General features: G+C 38.3%; 3 protein-coding genes across 3 annotated transcripts; all 3 read right to left on the bottom strand.

Moving 5' to 3' along the window:
- Window positions 1-407: 407 nt before the first annotated feature.
- LOC134666175 (zonadhesin-like) lies at window positions 408-13,519 on the bottom strand. The gene is made up of 6 exons (XM_063523328.1): window positions 13,368-13,519; window positions 12,187-12,372; window positions 8,829-9,011; window positions 8,115-8,294; window positions 1,168-1,377; window positions 408-436 (listed from the first exon to the last, which is right to left on the bottom strand). Exons 1-6 carry the CDS (start codon window positions 13,444-13,446, stop codon window positions 408-410), a joined length of 867 nt encoding a protein of 288 aa, XP_063379398.1. The 5' UTR covers window positions 13,447-13,519.
- A 486-nt stretch (window positions 13,520-14,005) lies between these two features.
- LOC134666286 (serine protease inhibitor swm-1-like) lies at window positions 14,006-16,656 on the bottom strand. Its single transcript, XM_063523440.1, has 3 exons — window positions 16,533-16,656; window positions 14,908-15,105; window positions 14,006-14,609 (listed from the first exon to the last, which is right to left on the bottom strand). The coding sequence occupies exons 1-3, from the start codon at window positions 16,618-16,620 to the stop codon at window positions 14,422-14,424; spliced, it is 474 nt and encodes a 157-aa protein (XP_063379510.1). The 5' UTR covers window positions 16,621-16,656; the 3' UTR covers window positions 14,006-14,421.
- A 724-nt stretch (window positions 16,657-17,380) lies between these two features.
- LOC134666174 (NADH-ubiquinone oxidoreductase chain 2-like) lies at window positions 17,381-18,598 on the bottom strand. The gene is made up of 3 exons (XM_063523327.1): window positions 18,555-18,598; window positions 18,119-18,509; window positions 17,381-17,488 (listed from the first exon to the last, which is right to left on the bottom strand). The coding sequence occupies exons 1-3, from the start codon at window positions 18,596-18,598 to the stop codon at window positions 17,381-17,383; spliced, it is 543 nt and encodes a 180-aa protein (XP_063379397.1).
- Between the last annotated feature and the right edge of the window lie 8,621 nt (window positions 18,599-27,219).

The raw sequence follows: 27,219 nt of genomic DNA, 5'->3' as shown, positions 1-27,219 counted from the left end.
GTGCAACTCAGCTGAAACGTCGGAATTAAAGGTAAAAACAATGAAATTATATCGCGGTAGACCCGTTTGTGTAATTAAATACCTTTAATTTAAGTTACTGAAGACAGGAATGCAGCAGTACGTAGAAGGGAGATAGATATCTCCATCATGTCCCTCGATTACAGCGTCCCTCTCGTCAGCTTACTGAATTCAGGAAGGTGTAACAAGCCCTTTCACGAGTTCGCGTTTCAGGTAAAAAAAACATGAAAATGATTTTATTTATTTTGAGAATCTCTCAGATCAGGCCTTCAGGCAAACCCCAGCATAATTTTTTGTATAGGTATATTAGGCACTTATTTCGATAACACCTAAACGAAGCGTTGCTGGCAGTGGCATAGGTACCCATGCACCTACTTATTTCCTTTTCTTTATTCCGAAGTCGTATTGCCTTTGCCCGCTGAAAACAAATAATAGTTTCGTTTGTATTTTCACGGTTTTAAAGAATAACAGACAAAGAACTTCTGTCGTTTCTTGGGCCTACTACTAGAGTCAGACCAAGATAATTCTGCAGCGGATTTGATAGCCCACGCAGTAAAAGTGTTATTTTAAATGTCAAACTTCTATGATATTTATGACGTATTGATAATTAACATTTGCACTTTGGGGGATATCAAATCCGCTGCAGACTTTTCTTGGTCCAACTCTATTGATAGTGTTTTATTATGTTGTCCCGACATGCTCTTGGCCGCTTTTTTTTTTATTAATTTATTTAAACTTTATTGCACAAAATATATACAACAATGCATGTACAAATGACGGACTTAATGCCAAATGGCATTCTCTACCAGTCAACCATAATATTACGAATAATATTTTTTACAAATATATACATACAACATCAACAATAGAAAAAAAAACCGGATAAGTGCGAGTCGGACTCGCCCATCGAGGGTTTCGTACTTTTAAGTATTTGTTCTTATAGCGGCAACAGAAATACATCACCTGTGAAAATTTCAACTGTCTATCACGGTTCATCATTAGATACCAAACACCCCACGGCCTAGTGACAAACAGACGGACAGGTCGGACAGACGAATGACAGACGGGCAGCGGAGTCTTAGTAATAGGGTCGCGGTTTTACCCTTTGGGTACGCGGAACCCTATAAAAACAGAAAGAAATCAACTTACGGCATTGATTGTAAGGCACGCAGACCTTGTCCTCATTCCAAAAGTAGCCCTCCTTGCACCGACAGCTCGGGCTGCATTCCAGTACAATGCCTATTCTTCCGAAATATGCAGGACAGGCTCCTGTTGGAGTGGCCTGGCCGCAGGACCCGTTTGGACAGAGCGGCGGGCAAGAGTAGTATTTTTCGAAGCGCTTGTTGCACTCAAATGGGGCTGTGAAAACAGTAGGTAATGTCAGTATTTAGGAATCCGAACGGTCCCCGAGCTGTCAGGCTGACTTGAGACCAGCTGATTTCAAATATTGAAAATTAATTATATTTTTAGTTTAAAATTAGAGTTATGGTGAACTTTAATAGATTTAAGTAGTAAAGAAACATCAGTTATATAATTTATGTGCAATTGACAACGATACATCGAGTATTTACTGTACTTTGGGGCGGAACTACCTAGCTGTCAACGAGTGATCGCCGTTGGATTTTCGTGTTTGAAACCGGGAGAGTATTTTGTTCTATCTTACTGTTACCACACTGTTATTATTATATTATACCATATATTACTTAGTATTACATTTGTACAAAGCTCATTGTACAGCCGTGAGCAACGTCAAACCACAAATACATTGGCTCAGTGCAGTTTCTCTTTGCTTGACGAACTAGTGGAAGTAAAAGTTGAGACAAGGCACATTCGCCACAGACACAGCCCACTACTGACACACTGCATACATCGTTCATAGTTCATATGTTCTAGCTTTCATCTCTCTTGTCCTGGCAAAATTCCACTCTCAATTTTATTGAGATAAGTACTCATCCTTTATTATTTACACCTTTCAGAACTCGTGACAAGTGACAATGACCACCAAAAGCGCTGCCAACACTCGCAAGGCAACTGCGCGCCAACTAGAGATGCAACTTAAGACTACTACACAAGATCTACAGGAGTCGAGGGCCTTGTCCAAGCAGTTGTTGCAGGATAGGGAGGAGAGCGAACTACAGTTCAAGAAATTGGTCGACACAAACTCAGATTTAAGACGGGACCTGGCAGACAATGATGTGCAGTTGACTGATGCCCGTGGTGAAGTGGACCGTTTGCAAGAGGCAGTAGACTCATTCAATCAGTGCGCTTCTACGCATGAAGTGGCCTTAACCCGCATCACACATTTGGAAGAGGAACTGGGTGCGGCTAATGATGAACTTAATTTGTTTAGGAGAGAGCGGGAGCACTATGATGCTTCGGAACTACAAAATGTGTACCAAGAGTTGGCAAGCGGTGAAACTCAAATTAGTAAGGACTCTAGATATTTAGTATATTTTAATAGTAGCAATAAGTTAAAAAAGTATATCAAGATTAATAGGTATATTAGGAGAACCCAGAAGCTTATCAAAGGCCAGGCATGCATTAAAAAATATAGTAAATTAAAACATGCATTATCGGTTATGAAAAATAGGGTTCAAAATTGTCATTTGGAGCTTGAAACTAAGGAATCAAATTTCCAGAAGTTACATGCCGATATAAATAGGTTAAAAGATGAGCTTCTGGTAATAACCACCATGTATGAAACCACCAAAAAACAAGTTGAGGAGCACATCAAGGCTTTTAATAAATTGCTGCAAGAAAATCAAAATTTAGAGGAGCGATGCAAGTCATTACTTAATGGAAATATTTGTAATTGTGGCCAAATGCCACCAGCAAAAGTTGTTGAAGCCGATGTGGCCCTCAACACTTCTAGGCCAGCTGTACCAGTAGTCACACAGACCCCTAGAGCAGTCAGTAAGACTGTTGTTTTTTCAGATCAGATTGGGCTAGGAATGGGCCCATTATTAAGCTACAGATTAGAGCAGAAAGTCTCAAATTACTGTTATCAAAACATTACTTTGTCTCACTTGTGTGACCTTATTTCAAAGGGATGTTATGATAGCAGTACTACACTTGTAATTTTATTGGGAAATAGCCTTAATGTAGATAAGCTTAGCATAGATAAGTTGATGTCCACTTTAAGTATTATTGAAAAATCTGGTGTGGGGAAAATCATTTTATGTGCACTGCCTTATGCAGAGAATATGTCTTATGACTATAATAGTAAAGTAGCACACTACAATTCTTTGATGTACCATGCCATATCTGTCAATAAAAAGTACCATTTCTTTGACTTAAATAAATTCATTGAGCGCTTCATGCTAGCTCCAAGGAAGGTATTTCTGCCAAAGAAATATTTTGTATACCTAGTGGATTTATTGGCCTATAATATTGAGCCAAATAGATTTAGTAGTGTTATAGCTAATTCTCAGTCAGCTGACAAAGTCAAGGACCCCATGCCAAATTTAAACTAGATTGTAAGACAGCGGAAAAACGCCTGAGTATGAATATTATTCACCAGAATATTCAGGGTTTTTCCAGCAAAGAATTAGAAATAGGTTTATTTTTAGATAATAATAATGTTGAAGTTATGTGTATCACTGAACATTGGGTGAAAGATGGGCAGTTTTTATTTGATTTTGTTAACTTTAAATTAGTCAGTTTTTTTGCTAGACAGTCTGCTGTTCATGGTGGTTCCCTGATAATTGTTAAAAATTGCATGAAATCTAAAGAGCGTAAAGATATTGTAAATTATTCCATAGAAAGAATTATCGAAATTTCCTGTGTAGAATTAGAAAAATATATTATTGTATGTGTTTACAGACCACCATCAGCTGACTTCAGCACATTTGAAACTACAATGGAAAGTGTGCTGAAATTAGTATGTAAGGGCCAAAAACATGTTATAGTCTGTGGAGATTTTAATGTTAACTTGCTCGAGTCCTCTAGTAACACTGTTAAAATGCTGTGTTTGTTTAAATCATTCAATTTATTTAACTTGTTTCTTGAACCTGCTCGGGTAGGGGTAACTAGTGCAACGTGTCTGGATAATATATTTTGTAATTGTGAATGTATAGATAAGCAAATATTTAACTGTTTTTATTCTGATCATAGCGGTCAAAGGGCTGTTTTCTTAAGCGATATTCGTGATACTCCACAAACAATAACATATAGACCCATTACTAGTAGTCGCTTGGAATTATTCAAAAATGAAATTCAAAAAAGTCTTTGTAGGTTACCATTTTCACATTACAACTGTAATAATTTGTATGAAGATGTTTTTAACGTAATTCTTTATCATTTTAATCAAAATTTCAGTATGAAAACTATTAGTGGGTCAAAAACTAGAACAAAGTTTAGTGAATGGGCTACTGCAGGCATTTATAAAAGTAGAAAAAGGCTTTATGAACTTTATAGTGAGAGAGAGCTGAACAAAAATACAGATTTCCTGGACTATGTGAGGAACTACTCAAAAATCTTCAAGAGAGTGTGTTTAACAGCCAAAGCAAACTATACAAGTTCTAAACTGAAAGTGTCGGACAACAAAGTGAAGACAACATGGAATATTATAAATAAGGAAGCTGGTAAATGTAAATCACGCGATTGTCAAGTCAACATTGTCTCGGATAAACAACAGACCATGTCAAACAACGATGTTGCCTCGGCATTCGAAGATTATTTTTCTAAAATAGCTATTAATACCACGAAATGTCTACATTCATCTTCGTCTCGAGCTCATTCCTTACTTTGTGCTAATGTTAAGAAATGTAATATTAACTTTGAGTTTAGTCTAGTAGATTCAGCAATTATTGTTAAAACATTCAAGTCACTCAATTTAAAGAAAACGGAAGACTTATGGGGAACATCCGTTAGAGTCATTAGTCATGTCTTGGACGTAATAGCGCCTTACTTAGCCGTAATTTATAATATTTCAATTTCACAAGGAGTCTTTCCAGATCTTATGAAATATAGCAAAGTCATACCTCTTTTTAAATCGGGTGATTCGAGTGATATGGCTAATTACCGTCCAATATCAATACTTCCTGTACTAAGTAAAGTTTTTGAAAAGTTAATGTTAAATGATCTACTGGGTCACTTCAACAGACATACTTTACTCATAAGCAATCAGTTTGGTTTCACAAAGGGCCGTTCCACGACCGATGCTGCTTCGGTACTTATTAAACATATTTATGATATTTGGGAAAATTCTTGTGATGCAATTGGCATATTTTGTGATCTTTCTAAAGCATTTGATTGTGTGGATCATGGAACGCTCATTTTGAAATTAGAACACTATGGTCTGTCAGTAAATGCCCTAAACTTTATGTCTTCTTACCTTAGCAACAGAACACAAACAGTTGTTGTAAACAAAACCCGGTCTAGCGGTACTGTAGTCCAATTAGGAGTGCCACAAGGTTCTATTTTGGGTCCATTCCTGTTTTTGGTTTATATAAATGATTTGCCATGTGTAGTAGAAAATCTTTGTGAAATTGTTCTTTTTGCTGATGACACATCATTACTTTTTAAGGTTGATCGTAAATCTACCGATTACAGTATAATTAACAGCACACTCGTTAATGTACTAAACTGGTTTACTATGAACAATTTGCTTCTTAATGCTAAGAAAACTAAATGCATTCGATTTTCTTTGCCGAATGTTAAACCAGTCGATACTAAGATACTTTTGAATAATGAATGCTTAGAGATGGTAGATAAAGCACTGTTTCTTGGTTTAACATTGGACAAAAATCTACAATGGAGTCCTCATATAAGAACACTAGCAAACAAATTAAGTTCGGCCGCTTACGCTGTGAGGAGAATTAGACAATTGACTAATGTTGAGACAGCTCGCCTTGTTTATTATAGTTATTTTCATAGTGTAATGTCATATGGTATTCTGGTTTGGGGCAAAGCAGCTGACATACAGACTATATTTGTCTTACAAAAGAGAGCCATTCGTTCTATATATAATTTAAGGGTGCGTGAATCATTAAGAGAACTTTTTAAAGAAATTAATATTTTAACTGTAGCTTCCCAATACATATATGATAGTATTATTTATGTTGTTAAGAATCTAGACTCCTTCACTAAGAATTCTGATGTCCATAACTATAATACTAGAAATAAAAATAAGCTTGCTATCAGAAAGTTTCGTGTTCGTAAAGTACAGAAGTCATTCGTTGGGCAATGCATTCATTTTTATAACAAGTTACCTGAGGATGCTTTAAGATTACCCTTTCCAGCTCTTAAGAATTACTTAAAAAAGTCATTGATGTTGAAGGCTTATTACAGAGTCGAGGACTACTTGACAGACAAACATGCATGGTCCAAACCAGAAACTGTAATAACGACAAGTAGCAATTAAAAACATTGTATTATGTGTAGAGTTAAAGGTGACTCAGCTCAGGTAAGAAAGCACATCAAATTGTATGAAAGCATCTCATAACAATCAGTTAGATTCATATAATATGTATACCATACCCATATGTATGTTAGTATATTATGTATGTATAAGTAAGTATATTATAGCAATATATATATTTGAAATTGTATGTTGTTCAACATAAAAATGTATACTTAAGTAATAGTGAATTTTTCGTACTTTTAATTTTTCTTGCACCTATTTACTACTTGTTCTCTGTTTGGCCCAAAGGTTAACTGGTAGAGAATGCCTTCTGGCATTAAGTTCGCCTTTTGTACAATTTTTACTGTGCAATAAAGTTTAAATAAATAAATAAATAAATAAATAAATATGTATTCTCATTTCTTTTATTGATTTTATTTTCTTTTCCTTTTGTAAGATTTGATTTGTTTTCTGAAAGAGCTACGTATTTGTGATTTCATGTGCATATATGTTTATTTTTTATATCAAATTCTATAAAGTTATGTACTCACTGAGTATAATTGCATGAATTCTATAGTAACTTAAATTGTATTAATTACTCGTAATGCATGTTAATTATAAGATGTAATAATGTTTTGAAAAGATGTGTCCCGCCGAGTTTGTTGCCGGTCCCATATTGGGATACCCTCCTCCAATTGAGGGGGGATTTAAATCTTCTCGGGGCAGAGGTGTACGGTTGGAGCCGGTAAATTTATTTGACGTTCATAAGCGCATTGTAATATGCCTACTTGAATAAACTATTTTTTATCTTTATCTTTATCTTTAGGGAGTAAAGACGATCTTCACGTTTGCGGATCCGGGCTTTTGGCTAAACTACCTCAGCAGAAATGAGTGCCTTTCATCCCTTGGTTAACAATCTCCTATTTTCAAATTTTATGGCCCAGTAGTTGCCCGGAGCAAACTAGCTGCACAAAACAGATAAGTACAGAAGTCAATCACATGTATGTACTTTACTTTTCATACCTACGCTCGGCGGTCGCTCTAGGGTTGCGATTGTTGCGAACTATGACTTATGCACAAAAAACTATCGTGGTAGTGGCACTCGTATCCATCGTATCGTATCTTGTATCTAGTTGTTTGATTTATTGTTGAGTATGAAACGGGAAGAATGGAAATATAAATTAATAATAAACATTAATAACTCAAATAGGTATTTTAATTATAATGTCATTGTTATATTACAAATTTCCCACAGAAAATATCTTGCGATGATTTCGAGATTGGCGAAATGCACGATTATTATATTTTAAAGTGTAATAATTTCGCATTCTCATGAACAATGTAATAAATTCGCATACGCATTCTCTCTGAAACCACTGGTAGCTTAAAAAACGACAATTCACCGGTTAATGTTGAATTTAAACAACCATCCACTGTACAGTTATAATAACTTTTTGTTTTGTTTCTCCATTATTGCACAAAAAAGTTCACAGACGCGTGTCTCAAGCGGATGGCACTCCCGCTCGCACTGGTCCCAACTGGTCCGAGAAATCGTGTCCGTGAGCAGTGTCTATGTGTGCGTTGCTCGAGCGCGCTTTGTATGTAGATTGATTTCTGTACCTATCTCTTTTGTGCTAGTTGTGAGAACCGTACGGACAAATGATGATGTGATGATCCTGTAAGGGTTTAATTTTAAAGCAAAATAGTTACGTTACACCGTTTTGTTTTGGAAAGGCACAACCAAGATACTCACGGCAATCGCGTGTAGGTATACATGTCCCATTAACAGCGCGACGGTAGTTGAATCTACACTTGCACTGTGGCGGAGGACAGACCGTCGGGCGAGCGCAAGAAGCGGTCTTCGCGTTCTTAGGGCAGTAGTCACTGGCGCAGTTTGCTGGGCAGTAGTCTTTTGTTTCTCCAACACCGCATGCTGTTGGAATACATAAATTATAGTCTGCTAGCTACTCAATAGTAGAAAGTTTGGTTGGATGTATCTAAGTTCAACTTCTTTACTACCACGATTAAAGGAAGCCACGATTTAGCCACATACTACCGTAAGCGAACCTGAGGGCCTACCACGAACCACGTTCGACGTGTTGCCTCCCTGTCACACTTACGTACCAATTTACAAATGAGACAGGTCCTTAGGTACCGAGGTAGAGTATGTGCGGAAAGAAAAAAAACTCATAGAATGTATTGGTTCCCTTATATTAGTTATTCCATGACTCTTCTCTTTCCACACAGACTCTACGTATAAAAGGACGTCAGGTTCGCTGTAGGTCGTCAAGCGTAGGAAAGCAACATATAACGGCTTGGTAACGACATTGCGCGACGCCATGAGAAAGCGATAGAGATCACATTGCGGAATCTCACCCCCACCCATGGAGGAATATCGTGACCAAGCTGTTAGCTCAGCAATTCTAGTTGATGCAGTATCATATATTACATGCTGACGAGTTCTTACGTTTGTTGCACTGGTCGGTCGGCACGCACACATCGTTCTCATCTCTCGCAGTTCCAGGGCTGCAGTAGCACTGCTCCTTACACTGCTCACTGTCCTGGTCTGCCGACTTGTCGGTGAGCGATGCACACGTCTGGTCTGGTTGAACTCGGCACGAGAAGTATTCGTTTTGGCCGCCGCATTTTGCTTGAAAAGAAAAATCAAGATATTTTATCGAGAGGCAATTAAATATTTCCTGTTAAATTTATCCTGTGCCATAAATTTGTGTTTTGTGTTTTGTACAATAAAGAGTTTATACATACATACATACATACATATTTGAAGTTCCTAACTCCTTTTGAGTAACCGTTTTGACTATTTAGAAGTAGATGATGGCTGTTCCAGCGGTTGGTTTTTATAGAGCTGTCTATCACCAGCTTTCCTATTAAGGTAGTCACAGTTGAATCTCTGATAACTGAGCATACAAGGATGTACCTAGATAGAGATAGAATCCCAACCATCATATCCATGCTGGTAGCTAGAAATTAAATCTACTTTCACAGGTAACTGATAATTGGGTACGATACGCTATAGTAGTCACACAATCCCCTCCAGCATTCCGAAAGTACTTCTTGACGTATCCTTGCAGACCTCTATACGTATCCTTGCAGACCTCTCAGGGCTTGAGCAGACAGGACACTTGTATGTTTATGTTTCGGCAGGTTCTCTGCGGGGGACAGTCCGCCATGCACGTTTCATCTCTACGATAGGTGACGTAAAAGTGCATGCAGTCGCTTTTTAACCGACTTCCAAATCTAAAAGGAGGAGGTTATCAATTCGGTTGTATGTTTTTTTTTTTTTTTTATTTTTTTTTATGTTTGTTACTCCATATCTCCGTCATTACTGGGCCGATTTTAAAAATTATTTTTTTGATTGAATGTATATGCATACAGATTGGTCCCGTTTTTGTCAAAACCCAGTTCTGATGATGGGATCCATGAGGAATCGAGGGAACTCCTCAAATCTTAAAGGCATACATATAGTGATTTTTGAGTTTTTATCAACAAATCAAGCATATACACCCAAAAAAGTGACATTTGATGAAGTGGAACTGCTGATGATGATCAGAACGGAACTCTTTAACGACGCATAGTTCACGGTTGGCGATTTGTCCTCTTCGTTATGTTTGTTAAGCAAGTTAAGTTTTTAAGCCACATTTTTGTCAAGCTCGAGTTCTGATGATGGGATCCATGAGGAATCAAGGGAACTCCTCAAATCATAAAGGCATGCGTATAGAGATTTTTGTATTTACATCAGAAAATCAAGCATTTTCATTAAAAACTGTTGCATTTGATGAAGTGGAACTGCTGATGATGATCAGAACAGAACTCTTCAACGACGCATAGTTCACGGTTGGCGATTTGTCCTCGTCGTTATGTTTGTTAAGCAAGTTAAGTTTTTAAGCCACATTTTTGTCAAGCTCGAGTTCTGATGATGGGATCCATGAGGAATCAAGGGAACTCCTCAAATCTTAAAGGCATGCGTATAGAGATTTTTGTATTTACATCAGAAAATCAAGCATTTTCATTAAAAACTGTTGCATTTGATGAAGTGGAACTGCTGATGATGATCAGAACAGAACTCTTCAATGACGCATGGTACACGTTTGGTGATTACGAATTTCGATTTTGACTTGGACTGGGACCCGGACTCGGACTCATACCCGGATCCGGTTCGGACCCGGACCTGGACTCGGATCCGGATTCGGACCCGGACTCGGATCCGGACTCGGACCCGGTCTCGGACCCAGACACGGACCCGGACTCGGACCCGGACTCGGACCCGGACTCGGACCCGGACTAGGACCCGGACCCGGACTCGGACCCGGACTCGGACCCGGACTCGGACCCGGACTCGGACCCAGACTCGGATCCGGACTCGGACCCGGTCTCGGACCCGGACCTTGACCCAGAAAACCACTATGATACCTTAACTAAATAAACAACTATGATTACCTACCATAAAATTAATGTAGGTATAAAGTACGATGATGCCAATCTTACTAGCCCCTCCCGCTTAAACTACGGCATGCGCCATTAAGTGGGTTAGGTTAGGTTTGAACTGCGATCCTCACAGAACCGAACAAGGATTAGGTTAGGTTAGAACTGCGAGCCTTACAGAAACGAAATGCTACTTGAAAAGTGGGTTTGATTAGGTTCGAACTGCGATCCGCACAGAACCAAACTGCTGTCTGAGTAGTGGGTTAGGTTAGGCTAGAACTACGACCCTCATGGCTCCTCTTCACGATGGGCCAACGCCGGCCACTCCAAGGGACGCATTTATGCGTTAGAGGGAGCAAGTGATATTGCTATCTCATTCTACCGCATGGCTGCGTCCCTTGGAGTGGGCGGCGTTGGCCCATCCTGTAGAGGAGCCATTATACAGAAGCGAAATGCTAGTAGAAAAGTGGGTGGTTTTACCTCCTTTTCTACATAGTGTACCATCTACAATAATCTTTCATCGGCCCCCATGGAAGTCGGTTTTTTTTTCTTAAAAATTATAATAGGATATATTCCGTTCACTGTTGTATCGTGACGGTAAAATATGCCGTCGACGTGGACATCCAGTAAAGTAAGAAAGCACCTAATATGTCCTCGAAAATGATTAAGAGCCAACAGGAGTGGTTATTCCTCCATACAAACGTACTCCTCGTTTTCCTCCGTGGTTTTTGAAGCTAGAGTAATGATTTTTTTAACACAGATTAATATTGTCAGTATCTGTGTCGGACCGTTTTGCTTTTTGTGATATTTTTGTTTTATAAGGCGCTAGAGCCCTTCAAAAATGGCCAAAATGGCCTAATTGACTATGCCGCAATGAGAGGCGTGGTATTCAAAACTGATATCAATTAGCCAAAAAAGCAAAACGGTCCGACACAGATAATTTCATAATCATTTAGATTTCCAAATTTGGTTACGATTGGTTAAGTTTTCGAGGAGGAAAAAGAGGAGTACGAAACCTCGATTTTTGTCATTTTTACGCAGGATTTTTCGCCTCAGCTGCAGTTGTCCCTATCGCACTAATTTTAGGGGCGGAGTCAAGTTTCTAAATACGTACACAGCCAGAAAAGTGATGGGCAATAGTCGACATTTAATGTCGATAATCTAGTGATGTAAGAAGTTATCGATAAACCGTCTTGTGTGAAAATATCTAGATCCTCCTAAGACACAAGGGGTTTTGCGTTGAGAGGGAACACATTTTTGTAGTTACATAGGTACAATCTATTTTGAACTTTTTGATTCTAATATTTCAAATTAGAAATCAAAATCAAAAATATTTTATTGCATGGTTATAAAATTATATAAAATTGACTGAAAACACTTACTGCAATCGTCTGTCGTCACACATTCCCCTCCATCATTCCTGAAGTAGCCCTCTTGGCAGACGCACGTATCCTTGCAAACTTCTGAGGGGTTGTACAGGCAAGATACTAGTATGTCCATGTTTCGGCAGGTTTTCTGAGGTGGACAGACCATCACGCAGCGCTTCTCCTCGTCCGGTTTGTTGCATTCTTTGTTGCCAACAAATAAAATGTACAGCTTGGCAAAAAAGAGTAGAAATTAAAAAGTGGCAACACTGTAGTGTCGTCCCGTTTTCTTATATATATATATATTGGTTTGAAAGGGACGACACTACAGTGTTGCCACTTTTTAATTTCTACTCTTTTTTGCCAAGCTGTAACGAATGGGCGCTAAGTTTTAAAGTTAAGTTCTCATACCAAGTCCTACGACGGGTACTTATGGAAATTATATATAGAGATATGTGCTATAAGAACGCATGTTCTTGCTGCTAAGTTTGTGCAAAGTTAGAGTGCTCAGATTCTATCACTTTTAATTCGATATTGTCCATGATAATGATATTCCGCTACCCTACAACTACTCGAAGACAGGTAAAATTGATCAGAAAATTAAACGGTTGTAGGCTTAAAGCAGCGGTCGGCAACCAGCGGCCCGCGGGCCGTATGCGGCCCGCGAACCTCTCACTCGTGGCCCGCGAGCCTCCCTGGCAATTTTGTATGTAATATTGACAAACGACAATGTCTGATAAAGTCATAAATACTAACAAAGTGCGGCCCGCGTCCACTTCGTTAACTGCTATATGTGGCCCTTGACAGCTAAAAGGTTGCCGACCACTGGCTTAAAGGTACCTACTACTACCTATAGGGAAGGCTTGTCCTTCTTTTGCATAAATATCTAAATCTAAATACCTACAACTAAAATATCTGTATAGTTTGACGGTATTGTAATTTGTAGTATATACCTCTACCTACCTAAATAAATTCAGGACAGTAGATCAGTTTTATTGCTAAATGAAATTAATTGCTGTATGAAATCTTGTTTTTGAAACCTGAATGAATACAAATCACAAGAACAACGTCTTACTTGTAAATCTGTACAACATAATGTGAATGGCCCTGACCTTCTCTGACCCAAAATTACACACAAACTTAGTAATTGCACTTAAAATATTACCTGACAGATATTTTAATGATACGTATTTATTTACCTGTGCTCTGAGCAGCGACTGCTAAGATTCCCACTGATACGATAACGGCAAACGCTAACAACGCTAATGATTTCACCATCTTGCTTGCCGGCTGCGCCTCGTCTGAACAAACTGGCTGGTTTCCGTCTTAATTATAATTTTATTGCCATTATTTGTAGTTGTGACAATAAGAGCAAAGGATGACTCACTTAGTTTCGTGCTTGGCAACAGCTAGTTTCTTTCTTAAAAATCTTAAAATATTTGTCGCTGGCGAGCGGCCGCGGCTCCCGATTAAGTTAAAACATAACGCACACAATACCCGATTAAGTTAAGACATAACGCACACTCCCTTCTAATTAGGTATTGGAAAATTCATTCAATTATTTACCGTTTTTTCACGCAATGAATAAAAAAAACTTATGGATTTTAAAATGTTGATGTTAGGTATGGCGTTATTCATATAGGTACGCACTACTCTCTTCTACCCTTAATTAGGTAGCTATTATTCGTTTGTCTTTAGTCTATCTTTTTGACTTATGCATTTGTATGAAAACGTGTTTTATGAATAAGGGGGATATGTACATTAGGTACTTTTACTTACTTACCTACATGGTGGGGTATATGAGTGAAACAAAGGATGAAGTAGAAGAGTAAATATAAAATTTTATTTACGTACTTATAACTTGAAAAACGAGCAACATTGGCAAATAAGGAAAAATAAAGTTAAATGACATAAAGTTGGCGAAATGTAACTATCCAGTGTAGATGAGTTGAAAAGTAGCCAAAGTAAACATACTTATACTAACTCTTCGAAATGTAGGCAAAATTAAAAGTTGGCAATCACGTAACAGATCACTTTAGGAGGGTTCCGTAGTGAGTTCTCTGTTTTTTGGAACGTTGAGTTGACGTAAGTAGGTATTGTTGATAAGTTTCGATAGCACACGTCATGACGTCTTCAAACACATACAGGTATGTAGTTACTTCCTGTTTCTTATTAGGTACTTCTTCGGAGTCTTCTGACTTCCCTCGTGTAACGTTGCGTATTAAGTACCTAGATAGCCATTTATATATATTGTTAACAGTTTTCGATGGGAACACATACGCCTGTCGCATCTCTCGCATACCCCTCATCACAGTAACACATATCGTTACATCTAATGTTGATTATTGGACAGTTCTTTTGGCTCTGTTCGTGCAAAGTTGCGCAGACGTTGTCGCACGCGCCGCCGCAGGAGTGGTACTCGTGAGGGCCTGTACAGCGTTCTGGGAGACAAATTAAAATTAGCTTAAATAATTAGTTTTTAATAATTGGCGTAATTTATTTAGAGATTATTACGGGACGTATTCCCAATCTGCAAGTAAGCCGCATGGCACACCATCACTTAATGGAGTTAACAGCCTAACCCACAACCTAATCCTAAGATAATTGTGGGTACCTAATAGGTAGGTAAATATTAGTAGGTAATTTAAATCGTCAACTGGGGCGATTGATCCTTAAATGGCCTTTAAGGCAACTAAACCTGCCAACCCAGGCTGACTACAAATATAAAGAATTTGTTACCTTTATGACATTCTGTCTCGTTCACACACTTTCCGCTCGCCGCCCGTAGATATCCCGGTTTACACACGCATCCTTTGGTGCAGCTGTCAGCACGCAGCTTGACACACGGCACCGGCTTGCCAAGCTGACTGCAGTTGCGGGCGTCGCAGCCTCCGTTGGTGCATGATGAGAACACTTCATTCACACTGCATTGTATTGCTGAAAGAAAGTTATAGGTATAGGTAAGATGCGGAAGTACGTATCGACTTAACTCTTTTTCCCAGAAGAAAAAAGTAGGTATTCATCATAGGTGAAGGTAGGTACACCTACCTACCTTTCAATAATAATTTTATATGTATCAATATAATTTATCTAAGCATATCGAGCGTAAAGCCCCCTCCAGACTATGCGCGTGAATCGCGGGCGAAGCCGCGAACGCGAGTGTGGAGTCCTGAACGCAGACCTGCGAAATCGACTCCACACTCGCGTTCGCGGCTTCGCCCGCGATTCACGCGCATAGTCTGGAGGGGGCTTTAGGGTAAATATGTACATGGCATCTCCGGGATTTAAGCCCTCGGTAAAGTGGGGGAAGTCCCGACCCCGACCTCCTGTTTCGTAGGCAGGGTTACTAGAACTTTATTAACTTCTAGCCAGGGCTGCCAGATCGTATAATAGGCTACGAAATTCGTATAATGAAATTATTTTCGTATACATGTCGTATAGTTGGTCAATCGGTATAATTGGATACGAAAAAAACACCGATATCAAACTACTGTCAATGCTTCAAAAAACAGTGTGCCAATCAGAGGGCCTACTGCGAACCACGTTCGACGTCTTGCCTCTCTGTCGCACTTGTAAATACGTACGTAAGTGTGACAGGGAGGCAACACGTCGAACGTGGTTCGCGGTAGACCCTCAGGCGTGGCTCACTCCGCGATTTCGTCGCTTTGCTACAGGTAGCTTAAAGTACATCCGTTCCACCCCAATTTTGGGGAAAGCCAATAAGCTGTGCGGGTCGCTGTGGCCACCTAGCGGCCATATCTATGCTGATCGTAACAGACGCGTTTTGTTAGAGAGTGAGTCTTCTGTACCAAGTACTATTATTTATTCTGTGGTGCCAATACTGTTATACGATTTAATGGAACGGCAACTACTAAAATACACGTCAACGGGGGCTTATAACCGCTAAAATCCATGTTCGCAAATTGCGGGCATCTTTCGCTGTCACTCTTATTACGCTGTCATTGGAGTAAAAGAGAAAGATCCCCGCAATTTGGGGGCTTACCGCGAAAACCGAAATTTACCAGTTATTAAAAAATCGATTTAAAATAATAGTTTTTTTTGTACTCGTATAATGCAATCGAATTTCGTATAATTGCGGGCACAGGATCGTATAATCAAGATTTATGTACTGGCAGCCCTGCTTCTAGCCGCCCACACGTCAAACCTTGACAAGCAAAATGAAATTTTGATTTTGTCAACACAAAGTTCAAATTAGAATTGAACAGGACGCCTTTTTATGGGTCTCTGGGCGGCTTGAGGTTAACTTAATACCGTCGCCTAAACTTTGCTTAGTTTGGGGCTAGATCAATCGGATATGTGTAGGTACATATATTTATATTTACTATATTTTAACAAGCTTTTACCTGTTTCACTATTCTCCCCATTATCTAAAGGATTAGCCCCACAAAAACTTAATCCAGCAACAACTAAAGACAATATGTAACCTTCCATAATGCACGACGACCAATATTCGACTGCTGATGTTATTTCCTTGCCCAATTATCCTATACCGGGTGTGGCCTGTAATATGAGCAAAAAATTAAACTGTAGGCTGTACTCCTCATACTGACCAACATTTGTTCATCAACTTTTAAAACTAACTTGTGGTTTGATTTTTAATACACTTTAAAGTTTATTCCAAGACGCAATGTATTGCGAATTGTGTTATGTTTAAGGCGTGACAAGCAACGTCAATCACAATGATATGGCGTGGCGATGGCGTCCATTGAAGATAATATTTATTTTGTATGAAAAATAGAGAGTCAAAATACTTCATAAATTTTAAAAGTTGTAGAACAAAAGTATCACAATTTGAGGAGTATAATCTATGTTTTAATTATTTGCTCATGTTACAGGCCACACCCGGTATATAGAAAAACAAACTTAAACTAAGTGTTACAAAATAAATGAACATAATGAATTGCGTGCTCACAAGGCTGTATGACCTTGGAATAGAGTTGTTTTATTTACTTATTTAAGTACTAGCTTTTGCCCGCGACTTCGTCTGCATGGAATTATAATAATTTGGGTACCATATTTAATTTTTAAACAAATCTGCTTTTTATTACATATTACATATACCTTCTTTTCACCCCCAAAATGGATGGCTAATTAGTCAAAAATGCGAACTTTCTTTATTCGTAACAAAAGGACGCTTGAGCCCTTTTTAATATAAGATATTATTTTATTTTATTAATTTTGTATCTTAACTTCACTTCCACCTCAAGTTCGAGAAGTTGAAAGAGTTGGAGATGTTGAAGAAGTAGGAGATGTTGAAGATGAAGAAGTTTGAGAAGTTGGAGAAGTCAAAGTTGAAGAACTTGAAAAAGTTGGAGAATTTGAATTAGAAGAAGTTCAATTTATTGAAGAAGTAAAAATTTAAGACGTAGGGAGATAAAGAAGTTGGAGAAATTGAGAAAGTTAGAGAAGTTAAAAAACTTGAAGAAGGTGGAGAAGTTGAAAAAGTTGAAGAAGTTCGAGTTGGAGAAATTGAAGTTGAATTTCAAGAAGTTGGAAAAGTTGAAGAAGTAGGAGAAGTTGAAGTTGAAGAAGTTGTAAAGGTTGTAGAAGTAGAAGTTGAAGAAGTAGGAGAAGCTGAAGAAGTAGGAGAAGTTGAAGTTGGAGATGTTTGATAAGTCGAATTTGAAGAGCTTGAAAAAGTTGGAGAATTAGAATTTGAAGAAGTTGAATAAACTGAAGAAGTAAAAGTTTAAGACGTAGGAAGATAAAGTTGAGAAATTGAGAAAGTTGGAGAAGTTAAAAAAGTTGAAGAAGTTGAAGAAGGTGGAGAAGTTGAAAAAGTTGAAGAAGTTCGAGTTGGAGAAATTGAAGTTGAATTTGAAGAAGTTGGAGAAGTTGAAGTTGAAATTGAAGAAGTTTAAGTTAGAGAAGTAGAAGTTGAAAAGGTTGTAGAAGTTGAAGTTGAGGAAGTAGGAGAAATTGAAGTTACAGAGAAGTTGAAGAAGTTGAAGAATTTGGATACATTTAAAAAGTTTAGGAAGATATAGAAGTTGTAGATTTGAAGAAGTTGTAAGTTGGAGAAGGTAAATAAATTGAAGTTGAATACGCCGGCGCAGTTGAAGAAGTTAAATAGATCGGAGTTGAAGAACTTGAAGTTGACTAAGATGAAGAAGATGCAGAAATCGAAGAAGGTTAGGTAGATAAAGAAGTTGAAGAAGGTGAGGAAGTTGAAGTTGAAGAAAATGAAAAGGTTGGAGAAGTTGATGAAGTAGGAGAAGTTAAAGTTGAAGAAGTAGAAGTTGAAGAAGTAGGAAAAGTTGAAGTTGAAGAAGTTGAAGTTAGAGAAGTGGAAGTTGAAGAAGTTTAAGTTGAACCTTAATCTAATAAACGAAAGTTCAGAATAGTTCGAGAAATATATTACTTACTTTTCTTCTTGCACCATTTTTATTACATCTCTGTTCAGCCCCATGGTTGACTGGTAGAGAATACTTTTAGGTAATAAGTCCGCCAGTTGTACATTTTATTTGTATTTTGTGCAATAATGTTTAAATAAATATACAGTGTGTTTTCTGTAACAGGAGCAATAAATTAAACTGTAGGCTGTACTCCTCAAACTGACCAACATTTGTTCAGCAACTTTTGAAAATAACTCATATTTTGATTTTTATTACACTTTAAAGTTTATTCTAAGACGCAATGTATTGCAAATTTTGTTATGTTAAAAGCGTGACAAGTAACGTCAAACACACTGATGTCAGCGTACATTGATGGCAATATTTATTTTGTATGAAAGAGGAAGTGTAAGGGATTCATAATTTTTAAAAGTTGCTGAACAAATGTTGGTCAGTTTGAGGAGTACAGCCTTTAGTTTAATTTATTGCTCCTGTTACAGGAAGCACCCTGTATACCTACAAAAATTTGTACCTGGTGAGGTATCGGGTCTCAGAGGCTAGACATTTCTAGAACAGTCCAGAACATTCGAGAGTATTCAAGAGCAATCAAACAAACATCGATTGTCAGGCGATGTATTAATTAAATCTCACTTTCGGGGTGGAAGTGAGATAATTTCCACCCTCGTAAGGTATGATTTTCAGGATAACAACTACCCTATGTCCTTCCTCAGGGCTCAAACTATCTCTATAACACATTTCAACATTTTCAACCAAATCATGCACCAGCGCCAGCGCATGCGGTGCTACACCGCGCGGGCGGGACAGTTTCTATCGACAAAGTTTGTTATGCAGTTGTTGTTCATTCCCCATTCAAAAATCCACCCCCATAAGGGATGAATTCTGGGATGAAAACTATCCTATGTCATTTCTCGGGACTCAAACAATCTCAATTATTTTTAGATTTAGTTTTTAAGTTTTGTAGGTTAGTTATTTAATTATGTTTTAAGTATCATTTTTGTTTGTAGGTATTAAGTTTGTATACACTAATAAAGTTTATTGTTAGCAAAAAAAAAAAAAAACAATCTCTATACCAAATTTCAAGTAAATCGGTTCAGCGGTTTAAGCGTGAAGAGGTAACAGACAGACAGACAGACTTCCTTTTATAATATTAAAAATAATTAATAAATAACTTTTATTACTTTTATAATATTAAAATATGGATTACTATTATTAATACAGGAAATAACCTTACGATCTAATTCAGTTCCCTGCAAAACTGTTTACACAGTTTGTCTGCAGGTGCGAGTCTCTGATATACAGGGTGTAATTGTTTACGTGATACAAAATATGTGTTGGAATGTGTATTGTCCTCATTAGATTTTGGTATGATCGTGTGTAGAGCCCTTACACTATGCCTGTACATTTTATGTCTATGCATGTTGTCTCTGATTTAATTCTCTTTCAATCTGTCCGCCATAGCGTTAGCATCGTATTACAATTTGATGTCTAGTTTAAATATAATTCTACTACCTTTTGACAAATGTAAGTTGTGCTTTATTCTGAGCAATAAATGGACTACTTCAAGCTTATACGTGAGTTGTAATTTCCATCATCTTCAGCCGGCCCTCGCTCCCATCTCTGTGTCATGCGGTACAGATGCACTGCCTAAGACCCAAGGACCTCAACAGTTTATGTGCCCAGTCAAGGTAAATCCACTTTCATCCATCATCTGTATTATCGGCGTGACCTGGATTTACGCGCAGAGCAACCCAACAAGATGGCACCGCATGGTAATGACAATATTGAGGTTATACCGACATTACCGACTGCGAGTACACCGATTATTACAACAAATACTTCGACGGTGATGTTGGGTGGCACAGGCGTGATGGAGAAGCTCGAGGGTGCCGGAAATTTCATGAGCTGGAAATTTACAATGAAAATGATGCTCACACTAGAAGGATTATGGGACCTCATCGTGAGAACAGACGAGACACCGCTCACAGGCTCTGATGTCGCGCGCGATCAACGTGCGCTGGCTCGCCTGTGTTTAGGCTTGAAGCCGGGGCTCTACCAATACGTTCGGGAGGCGAAATCAGCACAAGACGCTTGGAAGAAGCTGTCTGATGTCTTCGAGGATCGTGGCCTTTATAGGCGCGTGCTTCTACTGAGACAACTGCACCGTATTGAATTTTCTGATTATACGTCGATGTCATCATATATTGAGAAAGTTATGTCACTTGTGCACCAGTTATCTGACATAGACAAGACTGTTGACGATGAAGAAATTGCTGAAATATTGTTGAGCGGATTGCCACCAGAGTATGACCCGCTTGTCAGTAACCTAGAGACCCTGTGTTTGACGTCCAAGCTTTCTAGCGAGGTAGTGAGAACTAGGTTGTTACAAGAAGAGCAGAGGAAGAACTCCAATGCGTCCTCAACTTCTACTACTTCAGCGTTTGTTAGCAAAAGACAGATCACATGCAAATACTGTGGGAAACCGGGACATGTGAAGGCTAAATGCTTTAAGCTGCGACGTGAGAAGATGGCGAAGAAAAGGGACAGCAAGGATCAACATGCCACTGCCTACCTAGCCCATGCTGCTGACGCTGAGCTGTACTTGGATTCAGGTTCCTCGAATCATTTAGTGAAGGACAAGGATTTGCTGTGCAATCTTAAGGACACTAGTGTGCAATCCATATCAACAGCAAATAAACATCAGATGACCAGTACGAGTGCAGGAGAGCTGCACCTCATTATGAATGATAAGGTTAGACATATTAAAAATGTTATGTTTGTCCCCAGTCTGTCTGTAAATCTCTTGAGTGTTTCTAAATTATGTCAAAATGGTTTTATTATTGAATTTAATGCTGATGGTTGTTTCATATATGATGAAAATAGTAAAATTTCTGGCAATTATTTAGCAAAAGCAATCTGTACTAATGGCATTTATAAATTAGAGGGTTCAGTATGTAAAGGTAACTTGCCCAATAGGATGCACTCTTTGCTCCTGCAAGAGAGGCAGGAGGCACCGAGCGCAGCAGTCGCTACCTCTGCGGCGGCAAATTTGTTTCATTGCCGTCTAGGCCACTTGAACATTGCAGGTATGAATAGCTTGAGAAAGCATGTGTGTGGTGTCGTGTTTCAGGGTGATGCTTATGACAAGTGTGAAGCTTGTCTTAAGGGGAAGATGGCCACCAAGCCTTTCCCTAAAGCCAGCTCAAGCAGGACTACCCAACCGCTGCAGCTCATACATAGTGACGTTTGTGGACCATTACCAGAGGCAAGCTGGGGTGGGGCGCGTTACCTGGTCACCTTTACGGATGACTTCACAAGGAAGACCTTTGGATACCTCATGAAGAACAAATCGCAGGTAATGTCCTATTTTATTCAATTTAAAGCCTTAGTCGAAAAGCAACTAAATTTGCCTATTAAATGCTTACGTTCTGATAATGGTAAAGAATACTGTAATTTAAATTTTACTGAGTATTTGCAAAAACATGGTATAATTCACCAAACCACAGTTCCTTATTCGTCTTCCCAGAATGGTACGGCAGAGAGAGCATTTCGTACTTTATTTGAAAAAGCGCGCTGCATGTTACAGCATGCGTCCTTGGAAAAGCGTTTTTGGGGAGAGGCCATCATGGCAGCCATATATTTAAAAAATAGGTCTCCCACAACTGCTTTGTCCGGACGCATTCCTGAAGAAGTTTGGTCTGGGTCTAAAGTGGACCTCAGCCATCTCAGGGTGTTTGGCTGTATTGCTTATTCGCTTGTTCCTGAAAATAAAAGGGATAAGCTAGACGCTAAGGGGAAGGAATATATATTTGTAGGTTACAGTGAGACTTGTAAGGGTTATCGACTAGCTGATCCCTTATGTCCTACTAAGGTGATTATCTCTCGGAATGTAGCATTTATTGAGAACAAGTTCAGAGGTTCTTATCCTCAACCATCAGAGGCTGACAGTGAAGAGCAAATAAATATTTTTAACTTTGACTGTGATACAATAAAACAGAACTGTGATAAAGATATTAATGAATCAAATTTTAATAATAATGAATTAAATTTTAATAATGATGTATGTGTAAGTGATAATCAATGTAATGATATTAACAGAGATAATGTTTCAATTTCAGATGGTGAGTACTGTACTGGAAGCGAAGACGAGTCCGTACCCGCTGGTTTGTCTGCAAGCGAGGACGAGCTCGACACCGCCGGGTTGCCCGTAAGGGAGCCAAGCTCGGAGTCGGAGCCTCTAGCTTCGCCGTGCGAGACCACAGCTCGGGATGGTGCCGCGACTGGTCCTGTGACTGTCGCTTCGCACACCGGTCGTCCAATCCGCTCTACACGTAATGTACAACCTCCGAGATTTTCCGACTATGATATGTCAACTGATAACAGTTTTATGGTCTTTGAAAATCCTTTTATCTCTGAACCACTTACATACAACGAGGCGGTGAATTCAGCTCATAGTAAGGAGTGGCTGGAAGCCATGACGCGTGAGTACGACGCACTAGTTGCAAACGATGTGTGGGAACTAGTGGATAGACCCGTAGATAAAAATATTGTTAAATGCAAATGGGTATACAAAGTAAAATATGATGCATCTGGTAAATTTGACCGTTTCAAAGCTCGATTAGTTGCCAGAGGTTTTACTCAATGTAAAGGTATCGATTATAAAGAAACTTTTTCACCCGTCGTACGTCATTCTACTATGCGAATTCTGTTCTCAATTGCTAATCAATTTAATTTAAATATAGACCATTTAGATGTCGCCACAGCCTTTTTAAATGGCGATTTGAATGAAACTATATTTATGGAGCAACCAATAGGTTTTTGTGATAAAGATCCTAATAAAGTTTGCTTACTAAAGAAAAGTATTTATGGCCTTAAACAGGCGAGCAGGATGTGGAATTGTAAAATACACAATTTATTAAGTAAACACAATTTTGTTCAATCTAAATGTGAACCATGCGTCTATATGAGGTGTTCTGGTAATGATATTGTAATAATTGCTTTATATGTAGACGATTTCTATGTATTTTACAGTCCAAACAGCTCTATTAAAAGTTTGTTGGTTTCAATTCTTGAAAAAGAATTTAATGTAAAGAACTTAGGAGAACTAAAGAGCTGTTTAGGTATTAATGTCACTAGGGATAGAGTTAAAGGCATTTTAAAACTCGACCAAAGTGAATATATACGTAAATTGCTTGTTCGCTTTAATATGCAAAACTGTAAGGCCGTATCTACACCAATGGAAGTCAACTGTAAACTACTGAAAGCTAAAAATATTGATAGTTTACAGGATGACATTTACAACTATCGTCAGCTGCTTGGGTGCCTGATGTATCTGTCCGTCTGTACGAGACCAGATATATCTTATGCATGCAGTCAGCTGAGCCAGTTCAATAACTGCTTCGATAGGACTCATTGGTTGGCAGCCAAACGGATTCTGCGTTATTTGGCAGGAACAATTCAGTACTCTTTATGTTATCATAAAAGTAAGAATTGGTTTTTAAATGCCTTTACTGACGCGGACTGGGCCAATGATGTGACCGATAGGAAAAGTTATACTGGTTTTGTTATCAAACTTGGAAATGATACGGTCAATTGGGAAGCCCGTAAGCAAAAGTGCGTAGCGTTATCATCATGTGAATCGGAATACTTAGCTATAAGTGATGTATGTAAAGATGTCACATTTATTCAAAATTTTATTTCTGAAATTTTACCTAGACAGAGTCAGGAAATTCAATATGTTGTTTATAATGATAACCAGTCCGCACAAAGATTATTGCATGTTAATGAATATTGTCATAAGCGTACGAAGCATATAGACTTAAGGTTTCATTATGTCAAGGATCTTATCAATAAGAAATTGATCGATGTTAAGTACATGCCTACTGACAAAATGCTCGCAGATGTTTTAACTAAACCATTATCAAAGGTCAAGCACGAGCGTTTTGTCACTGCAATGAATTTGATATAAGCATTTGTAATGTGTAACGTGTTAGTTATTATGTTTTTTTTAATGTAGAGTCACATATGGGAATGCCTTATCAAATGTATGTAGAGTCTCATAGAAATATGGTAGAGTCACTTCATGTATAGAGTCACATAGAGATATGGTAGAGTCTATGTAGAGTCACTAGAGAGTCAACAGAGAGTTTTTATTTGTGATTGTTTTATATTCTGCATTTGATTATTTGCATTGAGCACAATAAGGGGAAGTGTTGGAATGTGTATTGTCCTCATTAGATTTTGGTATGATCGTGTGTAGAGCCCTTACACTATGCCTGTACATTTTATGTCTATGCATGTTGTCTCTGATTTAATTCTCTTTCAATCTGTCCGCCATAGCGTTAGCATCGTATTACAATTTGATGTCTAGTTTAAATATAATTCTACTACCTTTTGACAAATGTAAGTTGTGCTTTATTCTGAGCAATAAATGGACTACTTCAAGCTTATACGTGAGTTGTAATTTCCATCATCTTCAGCCGGCCCTCGCTCCCATCTCTGTGTCATGCGGTACAGATGCACTGCCTAAGACCCAAGGACCTCAACAATATGTTTTTCTAACTCCATAAACAACTAGCAATTGAATGCTCCTACTCTCGCTGAAATCAGACAATTTTATTTTTATTTTTTTTATTTTTTTTCGTGATATTTTTTGTACTTTTAAAGGATATTATGATATTAAAACAGCTTTATAAGATATTTAAAATGTAAAGTGAACTAAATTACTTTTCAAAGTAGCATAAATCACAGAAAATGTTTAATGACTTGTGATTTACGCTACTTTGAAAAGTAATTTAGTTCACTTTACATTTTAAAGCTGTTTTAATATCATAATATCCTTTAAAAGTACAAAAAATATCACGAAAAAAAATAAAAAAATTAAAAATAAAATTGTCTGATTTCAACGAGAGTAGGAGCATTCAATTGCTAGTTGTTTATGGAGTTAGAAAAACATATTTTGTATCACGTAAAAAATTACACCCTGTAGTTACTTACATACGGCATCAATGTAACATATTACATATTATAAAAACCAGGCAAGTGCGAGTCGGACTCGCGCACGAAGGGTTCCGTACCATAATGCAAAAAAAGGCAAAAAAAAACCGTCCTACACAATTCCTACAAATGTTTCTTTCTATAGCCTCGCTGTAGATAGTGTAATGTAAGTACCTACCTAATACCAAGTGACATAAAGGCTGTTATGTAGTAGTTTATTAATTGTACCTACTTACCGTTATTGTAGGCATTCGTTTAACAAACAAGCACCTACCTGAACAACCTTCGTCCTCAGGCCAATCCAAAGAATTGATCCCATAACAACATAATCCAATAATTAAGAATACAAGGTAACCTTCCATAGCGCGCGACTTGCAGTATTCTACTACTAATGACAATGTACAGGTCGGTGCTCCCAACTAGGGTGACCAGACGTCAGGAATTTTCCTGACATGTCAGGAATTTTAGGCATATGTCAGGAATGCGGCCGGAAAAGGGAAATGTCAGGAATTTTGGCATTTCCGTTTCCCGAAGGACAAATAAACAAAACAATAAAATGGTATACAGTACAATACACTTCACTCGGCTCTCTACCTTCTTTCAGTAACGGATATTTAATTCGTAAATCATCCGTAAAAGTACATAGTCTCGGGCGTTTGCTACTAGACGCTATGTTAAGGACACGACACGCGCACTGTTATAACGTAGAAACCGCCACCTCGCCACCCGCCGCGACCGCGACAGCTCATGTCAGGAATTTCGGCCGAAAATCAGGAATTTTGTCAGGACTTTTGAAATTTGTATCTGGTCACCCTACTTCCAACTTAAGTACCCAAGTCGCCATATATATAGAAAAATGGATACTTATGTTAGGACAACGACTGTACTCACAGTAACACTCTTAAATTAACTGACCAAATGGTATAGCATATACCTTATGGCTTTGCGATAAAGTTTAAAATTGTCACTTAACTGTAAGGACGATGATACCTACTGCAACCGGCAGCCGGTTTGTTTTTAGGGTTCCGTACCCAAAGGGTAAAACGGGACCCTATTACTAAGACTTCGCTGTCCGTCCGTCTGTCACCAGGCTGTATCTTACGAACCTTGATAGCTAGACAGTTGAAATTTTCACAGATGATGTATTTCTGTTGCCGCTATAACAACAAATACTAAAAACAGAATAAAATAAAGATTTAAATGGGGCTCCCATACAACAAACGTGATTTTTGACCAAAGTTAAGCAACGTCGGGAGGGGTCAGTACTTGGATGGGTGACCGTTTTCTTTTTGCTTTTTTTTTGTTATTTTTTTGCATTATGGTACGGAACCCTCCGTGCGCGAGTCCGACTCGCACTTGCCCGGTTTTTTCCTTGATCATTTATCCTGTCAACAAACTCGCATACTAGGTGTTAATTACTTTAATTTGCGTGTTTGTATGGTATTAACCTTGAAATTAAGTAGTAATTCTGAATGATGTCAGCTCGAATATAAGTAAATGCTAGTGGTTTTCTGGGGAGTTCCCAATCCCAACCCAACGCATATCAAACCTCTATATAAAAGTTTCTAGGAAGCCAGTTCCACTCAATAGTTATGGGTATATAAAATACCTAGATATGGGCCGTATGTCCATTATAGCGTGACGTTAAATACGAGCCTCCATACATATTTTCTCGTCTAGTCAG

This window comes from Cydia fagiglandana, chromosome 7, assembly GCF_963556715.1.
Source record: "Cydia fagiglandana chromosome 7, ilCydFagi1.1, whole genome shotgun sequence".
NCBI classification, from domain to species: Eukaryota; Metazoa; Arthropoda; class Insecta; order Lepidoptera; family Tortricidae; genus Cydia; species Cydia fagiglandana.
This window is presented reverse-complemented; position numbering and strand designations above follow the sequence as displayed.